The sequence below is a fragment of the Alligator mississippiensis genome, chromosome 1, assembly GCF_030867095.1.
Source record: "Alligator mississippiensis isolate rAllMis1 chromosome 1, rAllMis1, whole genome shotgun sequence".
NCBI classification, from domain to species: domain Eukaryota; kingdom Metazoa; phylum Chordata; order Crocodylia; family Alligatoridae; genus Alligator; species Alligator mississippiensis.
This window is the reverse complement of record NC_081824.1, coordinates 109596214-109610595: the sequence shown is the minus strand read 5'-3', so window position 1 is coordinate 109610595 and position 14382 is coordinate 109596214. Positions and strand designations below refer to the sequence as shown.

Genomic DNA, 14382 nt, shown 5'->3' with positions numbered 1-14382 from the left:
CCCTCAACAAATTTAACCGCCACTATTTTGTACAACACTACTAGGAACAATTTACCTTAAATTCTTTCACCTTTTCCATGGTTAGCAAGCGTCTTGACGTGTGACTGGAAAGCATCTGCTCACAGTTGCTAATAAGTTTCAGGCATGGATGCTGGGGTATAATCTCTTCTGTATATCTGGAAGAAATAAGCAGTCAAAAAGCTGTAAAGCTTATGAACTGTAACATGTGCATCTGAAACACACCATTCTATTCACACTGGCTTAGTCTACAAGCTCCCATGCATTTTATAGCCTTATTAAGTTTTCAGAAACAATGCACGCTGACAGTTTTCAGAATTCATAGTTATATTAGCCATTTTCTTATTATACAAAAGACATGGTACAGATTAAAAAAAAGTTTATTGTAAACAGGCACAGTTTTCATACAAATCTCTGTATAAATATTTACAGATTGCTCATGCTGTTAGTTTGGAATTGTTCTATTTTAAAGTATTTTATAATTTGTGTTTCTACTGCTACCAATACAAGCTGATAGGAGCCTTATGCCTGGACTTCAATCTATGATACCTCTAATGGCCATTGACTTACTTGCATTTCCTTTGTCAGGTGGGAAAAGCTTTTTCAAGGAAAACTGTTAGCCTCTGGATGTCAAAGGGTAATAAACATGGGCTGGTTAACAACATGCACTATATGTTAATGCAGTTAAACACTCTGTACTGGAGGACAAAAACATGCAATTAAGGAAGCTTATTCTAAGGAAACCCTATCTTGCAAGAAAACTATCTTCCAAGAATCTGCATCCACTGAATTGTTTTCCCTCAATCCTTAAAATGTCAAAGTGGACTTCAGGATTTATGAGATGCATGGGTGAGAGATAGGGGAAAGAAGTACTTGAGAACAGATAAATACATTATCAGGGAAAGCAGGAGTATAAGGCATCTTCATCAAGCAGTTGAGCTGGTCTTGGCCAAGCAAACCAGATCAGTGCACAAGGCCTTTTGGGATTTACAAACCAAGACAACCTATGTTTAAGCCTCCTGAGGTCCAAACCAATAGGCCTCTTCAGAGCATACTTAACACACGGACATCCCTAGGTTCAGCACAAGGCACAGCAGCTGATGCCACATTCACTGAAAAACATGGCCCAAGAGAAAGTGGTGTCAGTGTCCATGGTTTACACAATAACCTAGTGGGTAGATCTAGAAGGTAGGAAACCTTTCCTTATTCCTTCCTCTATTCATGGTATACTTATGAGAAGTGGTCTCAGAAAACATGGTATTCATTTGCAGAACAAAGGTAAAAAAGGGGACAGCAACAAATTCCAACATAGGTCCTATCTTCCTTCCTACACAAACCACTCTTTTCAAAAGTGCACGACTGCAAGACAAGGATGGGGTACGGTAGGCCAGGCCTGAAGACACTAGAAGCAGACTGCATAACAGGCTGCCTAGTTCAAGCCTTGCCAGACAGAAGGGTACGAAAAACAGCAACTTTGGAAAATTCCTTGCACCACAGGTTTGGAGCATGGTATTGGTGGTAGCTGTATCGACAAGTAGGGCCCCTGACAGTTAAATAATGGTGTGATGCAGTCTGATCTACAATCTCAACAGTGTAAATATTTTAATAGGATCTTGTAACCCAAGTAGGTTGCAATAACAAGTTTCCCATCTCAGGGAGCCAAGGGGCTTCTGCTTCCTCTCCCCCTCCCCCTCCCATTGGGGAGTTTAACCCACCCCATACCTGGCAGCTGAGCCAGGTGCAGACAAACCCAGCTGGTTTGTTTCCTTGCTCTCAGGCTGTCTCTGGGACTGAGGAGCAAGGATCTTAAAAGTGCTAAGTCACAGTGAGCCCCAGGACTATGACCAGAAACCCCAGCCCACTTGATGGGCTCCCCATGTGTCGGCATACTGCAAACTGCCCAGTGCAGCCCCATGAAGGGCTGCACTGTGCAACCATCAGCCTGCTGAGGCACACGGAGCCCCATCAACTGATGGGCTCCTGGCACTGGCACCTAAAGCTGCTGCTTATAGCTCATGCATGGCTGCTCAATGTGGCTGTCAGCCAAGCCCCACTGCCACACACTGAATTTACGGTGTGATGTCCCAAAAAAGTGTTCCACAAAATGAGATAATGACTGGTTTCTCATTTTGTCACACCATTAATCCCTGAACATGTGGCAGGATTCTATTTATGGAACAATTAACGTGTTAAATTGTATCGTAAGTATAATGTCTACCGGGAGCCTAGAAAGTTTCATGCAACTTCTAGTTTGTGGAACCCAAAAACATTAAATCAGAAACACCATTAACATTTGGATTCTAGAAGCACGCAGGAACCCAGCTGTGCTAAATACTGTACAAATACAGAGCCCTGAAGATCTTACAGCTTAATCATTGTAAGACAGTTCCTTTTTTCCCTAAAAATAGCCTAAAGTAAATATTACTTAATACCTTATTTCACATAATGATACTGGAAGGCAGGAGAACAGTATCTCCCCTGGATACAAGACTCACATTTTAATCATTAATCAGTTCATTTACCCAACGTGATTTATAACCAAGCCCTGAAATGGGTCATAGCCCACCTCCAACTGTAGCTAAAATAAGCATATACTGTTATTGTTGTTCCCCGCACTGCTGCTTAGTTTGCAGAAGTCTGAGCATAATGTGATCTGAAACCCAATTAACAACTTAAGATGACCCTACCATAGTATAGCCAGACCCAGACTCACACCCTGCTCCAACCTACCCCAACACAAGGACAGCAGAATCCCTTTGATTGTCACCTACAGCCCCTAGCTTGAACACCTAAGACACATTGTTAATGACCTCCAATCCCTCCTGGAAAATAACAACCATCTCAAGATAATTACAGGGAACAAACCTGTTATGCTCCCAAACCTCTAATGGTGTCTCCAGCAAGACTACCCAACTCCTCTTTTCATTAAGGCACCAGACCTTGCTCTGGACCCAGATGCCAGCCATGCCCCCTCATCAGTAAAGTCTGTATTATCACTGGACCAAATAACACAATTTATAACATCTGAGATTCATTTACCTGAACCTCCACCACATTGTATACCCCATCACCTACTTGCAGTGCCCCTCTGCTGTCTACATTGGACAGATGGTGCAATCTGTATGTGTAAGAATGAATGAACATCTACCTGACACCAACACCAGAGATGCACACAAGCCTGTGGCAGAACATTTTAACCTTGCTGGACATTCCATCGCCGACTTCAGAGTGGCTGTTCATGGACAACAAAACCTTGAACATCTAACTTGAATGGGAAATTTTGGAACAAGAAATCATCCACAGTCTGGATTGTGTTAAGTATGGTATAAACTGAGACTACAGATTTTTCATCCCATTCCTTGAATTAGCTTTTATAAAGATGTACATCCCTCAATGGGACCACTACTTCATTTTTCTCTCTCTTAGCAACCTTGCCTCTCTCGGCAGACTCTCCTTTTTCCTCTCTCTTTTCCTAATCTTTGTATTCTAATCACTGCTTTTTATTTAGCAGCAGTGCCTCCTGCAGTCTCTTCACAGCATCTGATAAAGTAAGCCCTCTGCTTACAAAAGCTTATGCTATACATCTATGGTTTAATTGGTCTATAAAGGTAAAAATCTACCCTGTCTTCTGCCCAACTTCAGGCTGTAGCTCAAGGTGGGGAAAACCATCTGGTCATTTTTCTCAAGAGCTATTTTAACACTTGTGTTGATCAAAATTTCTTTTGTAAGTACACGTATCCTGAATAGAGATATGGATACACATACACCCTATCACAAAGAGCAAAGCCAAAGCCACAATACTAACAATAGGAGTACCGTGTGTCACTTTGGACAATATTAACAATTGGAGCCCTGTGTGTCACTTCGGACAAAATCTCAACATGGTAGAGGGTTACTGTCACGCTGGAAACACCTGCTTGACAAGGAGAAGGGAAAGGTAATGGGAAACACTATGAAGTTTCTTCTTAAAAACTGCTCAGAAGTAGCATAAGACGGTAGGCCCTCTGTTGCATTAACTCTACAAGAAGAAACAAAAGGCTTCAGTTTGTGAGCTCCATGCACCCTCTCAAACAACCCTTCAAATACACTTTCTGAATCACTTGTGCTTGAAAACTGGTAATGCCTGATGCATTGTGAAGCCTAAACAGACTATAGACAGAAAACAACCCAAAGAATTCTTACCTTACTTTACAATTATGCAAGATTTTTGATACATCCAATACTGTCCAAATGGCTATTACTCTTACAAAGGTGGGCACTCTGCCACCCAATCTTAAAAGTTTCTCTTCAAAACTATGCAAAAGCATGACAGCAAAAGAATTAAAATAATTTAGTCACAATGACTTCAATGTCAGATTGAAAGAAGAATCTATTTTGGAGTGTGATGCTATCTTTCAGAGCAAGAGATTGTTATCACTTGGTTAAAACACTTTCTTGTCTGTTGGCATTAATAAATCCAGTTCTTTCCACAGGTAATCATAACACCACTGGGTAAATCCCAGAATGTTGGCAAATAAGAACAGCTGCAATTGCTTTAACAAAAAAAAAATTTTGATTTTAATTTAAGAAGAAATGAGATTACCACGGACAAAACAGGAAGGCAGATGTAGTCAATGAATACCTGACAGCTTGGACTATTCAATAGCTGGTTTTTTTTTCCTTTCTCCTCTCCCAAATTGTTGATTTTTTAACATGAAAAGCTACACAAAACATTAGAAATGTATATTTGCTGTGTTTAAACATATTCATAATCATTTCCATTGTGATTTTTTATTGAAGAATTTCAAATTGTGTTACATATAAAGAATCTAGTAGGTAATATATACTATTTTACAGACAGAAAAAACTATGGCACAAGACAAGTTGCTGGCTTATCCAAAACAGACCCCAGAATTTGTAACTCCAGTCACCTGCTCCACCCTTTGAAGTTGCTCTGCTCATTGACTGGGACCCTAATTTATTAGCTGCATAACTACAGAAATAATGTTGATATCCTGACATACAGAATGAACTGGTATTTTTTAAGATGCAGGAATTCAAACATGCACAGTAGCCAGAAATAACTATATAGACAAACTTTGTAAAAATGAATTGCAGAATATAAGTAGGCAAAGTGTTTTTAGTCTGCGCTTGTTATTTTCCAAGAAAACAGAACCCCAAAAATATTCATTCCACCATTCAGAGAAGCATACAAGCTACATAGGATAGATCCTCTGAACTAGCCTTTGACTACCCATGTTTGTAAAAATTACCATCATAAAACAACTACATATATCACGTCAGATTTTTAGCTCCATAATATTAAAAGGATATCCCCTTGGTTTCCATGGTAGTGCTGAGGTGTTATAGTTTGACAAATCATCACCAGGGTGCAACCACAGAATCAGGAGTTTCCTGCATACCATACAGGAAGGCAGCATGTACTTCTATAGAAAGGGTCTTATGACAATGAATAAGCGTTTTTTCTGGGTTTCTACATATGAAGTTACTTAGACATAGGTACTTACACTTAAAAGTTCCCACTACCTTTATCCAAACCAAATTTCAAGTACAAAAGCCCTTAGATACAAGAGGTGTTGAAGTTTAATATGATGTGTATACTACTTTATAGATTCCAGTAAGGAACACCTATGGGGCCTGAAATGTTAGATTAAATTTATCTTGTCCCTATGAGCAACAGACAGATTTTTATGTATTCCAAAGCCAAAATTTGCACTTCATAACCTATTCAAATGAATTTAAAGAACTGAGTCTGCTGATAGTCTAAAACAGGCGTGCTCAACCTCCGGCCCACAGGCCAAATACAGCCTGCAGAACCATCACATGTGGCCCATGGGGCTCTGCATGGATCAGGAAATTTGGCGATAGAGGAGTGGTGGCTATTAATACAGCCACCCCTCCCTGCTAAATTCCTAAATGCCAAGTACCACGCGACTAGTTGGGGCCGTGCTGAGCTGCAACCCCTATCCCTGTGGGGCCAGGCCATATCCCTGCCCCCTCACGGCCCTGGATTGGAGCTGATCCATACTTCCTCTTCCTCCCCACCTGGGGCCCACTGCACCTGCCCTAGGCACCAGACTGGTACCACCAGCTGGATGCGGCCCATGGACTGACTGGAAACTGCCCAGCCAGCCCTGCAGTAAAAAGGTTGAGCACCACTGTCCTAAAATAACTGATCAGATATCTGAAGAGTCCCATTCACTTCAACAGGTCAACAATGAAACCTACAGGTGACAACTTAACTATCTATATTATCAGTCATGTCACTGTTCATCATTTTATTGCAAGCATCCAGCTAATATGCTTAGGCTTACTAGGGCTGTGCGAAGCTTTGGTCACTGATTCGATTCGGCAGAGATTCGGCCCAATTCAGCGGCCGAATCTCTGAATCAGAATCGAATCAGGAGACACTTGAATCTCTCTGAATTGAATCGGAACCCTCTGAATCAATTCGGAGAGATCTGGAAAGATTCGATGATTCGGACATAGACCTTTAAATGTTTCTTCTACATGCCTCAAGGTACCAGGCAGCTCATGAAGGCTGCGATGCTGGGGCACATAGAGTGTCGCACAGGAGTGCAAGAGGGTCCTCGGCACACTTGGCAGCAGACCCAGAAGTGGACCAGAAGCACTTCCAGTCCACTTCCATGTCCGCCGGGGAGCACATGGGTGACCCCTTCTCTCACCCCTGCTCAGTGACTGGTGCCTCCTGGGTCTGGGGGGGCACCTGGGTTCCCCCCGCAGCCAATCGCTGAGCTGGGGGGCGCAGGGACGGGGGGGTCTCCTGTGCACTCAGCAGCGGACCCAGAAGTGGACTAGAAGTACTTCCGGTCCATTTCTGGGTTTGCTGCCAAGCACGGGGCACATACCCCTTCATCTATCCCACCATCACAGCGTTTACAAGCTGCACCTGGTACCTCAAGGTATGTAGAAAAAACATTTAAAGCCATGTCTATGGCTGAATCACTGATTCTCAGAATCAGCATCAAATCTTCAGATTCGGATTCAGCTGAATTGAATCAGGACAGTGATCTGAATCAGTGAATCAAATCTCTGTCCCTGGTTTGGGCTGAATGCAAATCCGAATCAAATACAGACTGTTTCATACACCCCTAATGCTTACCCCATATTCTCACACCATTTCCTATAGACTTTCTGCTCAACTGCCAAAAACTTCCTCCTTCTAGCCCGCCTCACAACTAACAATTCACAAAATCCATAATAATAATAGGCTCATTCTGTCTATCCAGAGCACTCTGATTGGTTGTCTTGGCAGCCAATCACAATGCTTACTGAAAGAACCATCATGCTCCGGACAGACAGAATAAGTGTGTTATTATTATAGATCCTAAAGCATTTCAAACAGATGTGCAGGCAAGTCAGAGGTAGAATGATGCACTGGGGCCCCCCACCACGGAGCAGGCAGCCTCTGCCAAAGAGGTGGGGGGGGAGAGGAACTTGTTTAGGGGTCCGATTTCCCCCTGGAGCCTGCCTGCCTCTCCTGCAGCCAGGGGGTGAGCTGCCGGTGGGCTGTGAGTTGCAGGGGACCCCGGTGCATTGCTCCGTGGTGACAGCACCCCCTGGAACCACCCTGGGTGGGATGCCAGCGAGTGAGTGCTGCCCGGGGGGCACTGCTGCTGTGGAGGGAAGCACCAGGGTCCCCCACAGCTCCGGGGCTGCACGGCCCGCCAGCAGCTCACTCCCCAGCCACAGGAGACCAGGCAGGCTCTGGGAGAAAAAAAAAAGATTGGGCCCCTGGCCTTTCCTGAGGTTCTAGGACTTAAATGCCCTTTTTTCCTTCACACTAAGGATTGGCAGCTCACCCTTACAGATTCCATCCCAGATAAATCCCCACATAGAGAAACATCCAACTCCTAGCCAGCACAGACCTAATTCAAGGCTGTGATGCTAGAAATCAAGCAACTTTCTGCCCTCTGCAGGTCTCTCTCTCCCTTCCTGAGCAGTTTCTTATGTTTGCCAATGACTTCTCAGTCACCTAACTTTTGGACCCTCATAGGAAAGAAATTACATTGACCAAAGCAGTGATTCTCAACATTTTTAGACTCAAAGCACCCCTCATTAGACTTAAGGCACCCTTCAGAAAATGCCAGCTCTTAGTTGTCACTTTTTTTTTGATTATGGAAAAATAACAGAGAAATTCTTCTGTTGCGAAGAACTCAGAAAGACCACACCCAAACAGGATTTACTTGGCATTACAGATTTGTATCTGAAATCTCTGGGTTTACCTTGTGAATCATGTGTAGGCTTTTATATACCCAACAGTGCTAATATTGCACAGTATCCTTGAAAGGATATCACAGCACCCTTATTGAGAATCACTGGCCTAAAGCTTCTCCAATGAAAGGGCCAAGTTCTAGAAATAGGTAACCTAGTGATGTGAACTCTTATTTTATTATATCTATGAGCAAGCCCTGTTACAGGACTTGCCCTCAGATGGGCCTCTAGCAATTACTTATTAATGTTTTTTAATAGTAACTGTGTGCATTTAGCTCACACATTTACCTGGGCTCCAGGAATCTCATTTCCCAAGCTTTACCAGCACCAAGTTTTATAAGGAAACCCAAGTGAGTGCTCTAGCAAGGAGGGAGATCTCTCTTTCCAAAAATTATTTCAAAATCTGCTCTCCTTTAACTAATCACAATTGGTCTGATCCTTGCTTTTAAATCTCAGTGATCTGAGCTCCAGATCTAACCCTGAAATCACATCAAGACTGTCATATGTCAACATGCTACATATCAGAATCAAAGCATTTAGAAGAATACATACTCAGGTCTGTATATCGGCAGCCAGTAAACTAATCTTCCTCCCATCACCAGGTATTCTGCTGAAAACTTTAACAGGTCAAAAAAGATATCACTCAAATGGTAGTTGGAGGAAACGAAGACGTGATTTTCTGTGCTAGATGATATTAAAAAAAAATGAATAGGCAATATCCACAATTTAATTTTGTTTTCTTTAAAACAGTCTGACATATAAGTTTCCTAAGGGACTGATATGTGACATTCCATTAAGATTAACAGCAAATCCCAATTTTTCCAGTGCCTTTGAAAATTCTACTTTTCAAGAGAAAACTACTCAACCAAGAACACTTTTTTGCAGAAAAATCAAGAATGGCCAAATAGCAGAGAAGCTGCCATACTGACTGTGGAGAGAAACTGCCAGGGTAAAGAATGGTATAACTGCATGAGAGCAGAGGGAGAGACACAGGGGAAAAGCAAGAGACAAGCAGGTCAAACAAATAGAAAAGTCAGTTTTAGAAGGAATCCTATAATGTACCAACCATTAGTAGGCATGTTGGAGAACAGAGAGGCTGAAGTAAAGCTACTTTGTACAGCATAAGAGGAAGTCTGGTACTTGGATTCTAGACTTGGACTCTAAGAAAACACTCTAGAAACTGGTCAAGGCTACAGGTCAAAGAAGTGGGTTTTATGAACAGGTACTGACATAATAAATTTGCTAGCAATGCAGCAAAGAGTAACTTTTTTTTATTTCTATGGTCAAACCACAATATTAGAAATATTTTTCATTCCTGTGGTTACTTCTTTATTAGGGAATTTTTACAATGATAAAAGACTCACCTACCTTTTTTCTGTTGATTTAGAGATTTCTTTTTGGGATCCAGTTCTTCTAGTTGCCTCTCGGATGCCATACGGTGCTATGCAGAACAAGTACATAAGAAAGAAGAGGAGTTCATCTTTTGTACAAATAATTTCATGAAATTATACAACAGTACACTTGTGGTGGCTATTACAAAATAAGAGTTTACTAAATTATCTTCTACAAAATATTTCATGTTCCAAAGGATTTTTTAAAGTTATTTCAGAATGGTCTCGTCAGGAAAGCACTATGCAGTATGCTTGCCATATATTAAGTATATCATGTCTTTTTTTTAAAGTTCTATTGTCTAAGAAATTCATAGATTGTAGAGTTGGAAGGGACCACAATGGGTCATCGTGTCCGATCCCCTGCCCCTGGCAGGAAAGAGGACCGAGGTCAGATGATCCCAGCCAGGTAACTATCTAGCCTCCTCCTGAAGACCTCCAAGCTAGGTGATAGCACCACCTCTCTTGGAAGCCCATTCTAGATCCTGGCCACCCTTACTGTGAAAAATTTCTTCCTAATATCTAACCTAAATCCACTCTCAACTAGTTTACACCTGTTATTCCTAGTCACTCCCTGGGGCGCCTTAGTAAACAGCACTTCCCCTATTCCCCGTTGACCTCCCCTAATAAATTTATAGGCAGCCACAAGATCTCCCCTCAGCCGTCTCTTGTGAAAGCTGAAGAGATTCAGCTCTCTCAACCTCCCCCCCGTAGGCTCTATCACGAAGGCCACTAATCATGCGAGTGGCCCTCCTCTGGACCCTCTCGAGATTCCCCATGTCCCTCTTGAAGTGCGGCACCCAAAACTGGACACACTACTCCAACTGTGGCCTGACCAGTGCTGCACAGAGGGGGAGCATCACCTCCTTTGTTCTATTAGTCATGCACCTGCTAATGCATGACAAGGTGCGATTGGCCTTGTTGATGGCCTCGTTACATTGCCGGCTCATGTTCATCTTGGAGTCAGTTATGACTCCAAGATCCCTCTCTGCCTCCAAGCTGCTGAGAAGGACACTCCCCAACATATAGGTGTGCTGGGGGTTCCTCCTTCCCAGGTAGAGTACCTTACATTTATCCCTTACATTTATCTGTATTAAATTGTATCCTATTTCTCTCTGCCTAACCTGTCCAGGTCAGCCTGAATCTGCTCCCTGCCCTCCGGTGTACTAACTCTGCCCCATAACTTGGTATCATCAGCGAACTTGGAGAGGGTGCTCTCCACGCCCTGGTCCAAATCACTGATGAAGATATTGAATAATATCGATCCGAGGACCGAACCCTGCGGGACCCCACTGCCCACCTCCCTCCAGGCTGAGAAGGAACCATCCACCACCACTCTCTGGGTGTGGTCCCTAAGCCAGTTGGCCACCCACCTGACCGTGTAGGCATCCGCTCCACAGTCTGCTAGCTTCCCAATGACAATAGGGTGCGAAACTGTGTCGAAGGCCTTCCTAAAGTCCAGGAAGATGACATCAGCCTTGGCTCCCGCATCCAGACAGCATGTGATCTGGTCATAGAAGGCTACAAGGCTTGTCAGGCAGGATCTACCTGTGACAAACCCGTGCTGGTTTCCCTTCAGCATCCATTCCCCTGCTGGGCCTGCACAAATGTGTTCTTTGATTATCTTCTCTAGCATTTTCCCAGGGATAGAGGTAAGACTGACTGGTCTAAAGTTACCCGGCTCATCCCTTCTCCCTTTCTTGAAAATGGGCACCACATTGGCCCTTCTCCAGTCCTCAGGGACCTGGCCATAGCACCATGAGTGCTCAAACAGCTGTGCCAGCGGCTCAGCTATGACACTGGCCAATTCTTTCAGCAGCTGTGGATGGAGGTCATCCAGGCCTGCTGACCTGTACCCATCCAGCTGCTCCAGGAGCTCCTTAACTATTTCAGAACTAACCATAGGTGGACTGGTGCCATGTGGACATCCGTCAATGATCAAGGTGGGGGAACTGCCTTGGTCAGTACATAGAAATACTGAAGAGAAGAACTCATTGAAGAGCTCTGCTTTTTTCCCCTGCCTCAACCACCAATTGTCCTGATTTGTCCTGCAGGGGCCCTATGTTGCTCTGAGCTTTCCTTCTGCCCGCTATATACCTGAAGGACTTTTTATTGTCCTTGATTGTTGAAGCCAGCCTGAGCTCAAGCCCCGCCTTGGCCTGTCTAACTGATTCCCTGCAATAGCGCGCCAGGGAGATATATTCCTCCTTGATGGCTGCTCCCTGCTTCCATTGCCTATACATCTCTTTCATAGTTTCATAGTTCAGACTTTCCTGAAGTTCCCTGTTCAACCAAGGGGGTTCTTACCATAAGCATCAGGAAAATGCTTATATCTCCATTTTTTGAGATGTAGAAACTAACAGTAACATACACTCTAATCTCCTACCTTTTTTCACATTGTGTACCACCTTCCCTGGCAAGCAGACGCAGTGAAATCAAGTGGACCATGCTGAAAGAAAAGTTATGCTTGCCATGAGCAAGGTAACAGAATTTAAGTCTTCACTGATCTGCCAAGTCCTAGGACTATAATGTCCATCAGACTGTGCTGCACCCCATTCAAAACAGACAGTGTCCAGTAATTAAGTTTTAAAAACAGCAGACTTCAATCTACTCTATTATTGCTGGTACTTAAGTGTGCATGAAATGCATTAAAATTCCAGTATGGAAACATTTCAATGAGCATGTAACCAAAACCCAGTGAAATCAATAGGAGCTTTTCCACTCACTTCAATGGGCTTTGGACCAAGCCATAAGAGCAGCAGAGTGCAAATGCATCTCCAGATTTAAAAGAACCTATTCCAGACAGCAGTTTGTCTTAATTAAGCCCTAGCATATAGTGAGACTGAGAACTATTGCAATATAGGAACCAACAGAAAAAGATCAGACTGTTCGAGTGTAATATAAATTAAGTAAACTCTTGTTTGTGAGCCTGTGTTATAATTCATTACTTTGGTTTAACTGGCTATTGCCCTGCCAGCCCCTCAACACCCAGAAATGTCAGCTTCCTGATAACTGGTCACTAAAGAATAATTCATTATTATATGTATCCCTTTGGAATGGTGAATTAACCAGAGCTTACTGTAGTGCTCTGATACAGAGGTCACATTTAATTATGTCCTCAGAATACGTTCTGATATAGTCAAAATGCAGCCTCAATTTCTACAACACTACTATTAACAGTCATCATCTCTAATACGGAATCCTCTAGATTGTATCTGGAGGACTCTTTTAAAGAGATGATCCATGAATTCTGCACAATTTCAGGCTAATTAAAAGTCAGGTTCCAGTCTATTCTATACAGGTTCTTACACCTAAATTATGCCCATACACAAGCTAAATAAGTAACTCAAGCCACCAGCACTCCAAGTGTAGTCAGCAGGATTACTGGCACAGTAAATCTCTGCTCAATGCAGGGCCAGCAGGCTGGCCCTGTGTACTGGCTTTTGATTCTCAGATGCCAACTCACCCTTCAGTTTTGTAAAGATTCAATATTCTCCTGCTAATGCTAGTCACAGGTAGGTGTGAAAGTGATCAAATACACCAGCAGTAATCTTTTAGTTAAAATACATAATTAGTCATTACATTTGGGACACTAATAAACTTACGATCAGTAATTACTGCATCAAACAGCATCCCCTTCCTCCATATAGGTGTTGATGCATCAGACACCAGAGCATCAAGGTAGTACTTCTCTAAACCATACTGCCGGAGGTTGGCTCTGATATTTTCATCTGGTCCTCTCCATTTCTGGTTCTTTCTGCTAGCCTTGCCTATAAGAAAAAAAGAAAGAGCACAATTCAAGAAAAACAAGTTGCAGCCAAAGTGTTCTTATTTTCCATTGTTTTTTTCACAACATAAGCAAGGGGTTGACAACTTATGGTCTGCAGATGTGGAGTTTCAGCTGCAAGCACTCCCCCTGTGCCACCACAGGAGCAAGCAGTGGCAGAGGCCAAGACCTAACATCCACCTACTGGCCTGCCCCTGACCCAGGGTGGGTCATTTTGTTGAGGTTGCATACCCCTGTAGTAAGAGTTAGTTGCCTCAAATAAAAAGCAATACAAGGTCTTTTTTCTCTACTCTGGTTCTACTTATTACAGGAAGAGATTGTGCTTAATTTCTGAAGGGTAAAAAATTTCACTATTCAACAGAAAAAGATCATATTGTTCCACTTACATAGATGAGAAGAATAGAACTTCCTTATTTAGAGGAATGTGAGCAAAGTTCATTTATGAGACATTAGTACACACCATACACAAGCCAATTCAGAAGTCATATTTAGTTTCCAACTAGAATCTCTCAGGGAAATAAAAATACTGTTAACACCTTTCAAAACCTAAAGTATTAAAGCAATAGCTATTATATGACACAACAGGATAGTGCAGCTCATACTAAGTGTTCTGTGTTTTTAAAATCCCTTTATTGGGCTAATAGTGGCTAACCTTTTCTCCAAATTTAACACAGAAAACAAAGATGGATTATATATGTATCTGTGACTCGGGTGACAATAAGCATTTCTCACCATGACAGTACTTCCCAGGGATTTAGCAGGAAGAGAGAAAACATCTGTTTCTAATTTTAATATGAAGAACTTCCCCTCCTCTTGTCTGCAAGGCAACATATCTACACCTGGAGTATAACACAGCACAGTATCTCAATGTGAACATATAGCTGTAATACTGAATTCCACTACTCTACACTGTACTAATATGACTAGGCACATTACAATAATGTTCTATACCTT

At 42.7% G+C, this 14382-nt stretch overlaps 1 protein-coding gene across 1 annotated transcript in view; it reads right to left on the bottom strand.

Moving 5' to 3' along the window:
* Positions 1-14382, bottom strand: part of TRMT11 (tRNA methyltransferase 11 homolog) — a 48152-nt gene that overhangs the window by 11335 nt on the left and 22435 nt on the right. The window contains exons 9-12 of the mRNA XM_006266644.4: positions 13247-13411; positions 9622-9694; positions 8806-8937; positions 56-176 (exon numbers count right to left, since the gene is read on the bottom strand). Of these exons, the coding sequence (XP_006266706.1) occupies positions 56-176; positions 8806-8937; positions 9622-9694; positions 13247-13411 (491 nt within the window). The remainder of the gene's footprint in view (positions 1-55; positions 177-8805; positions 8938-9621; positions 9695-13246; positions 13412-14382) is intronic.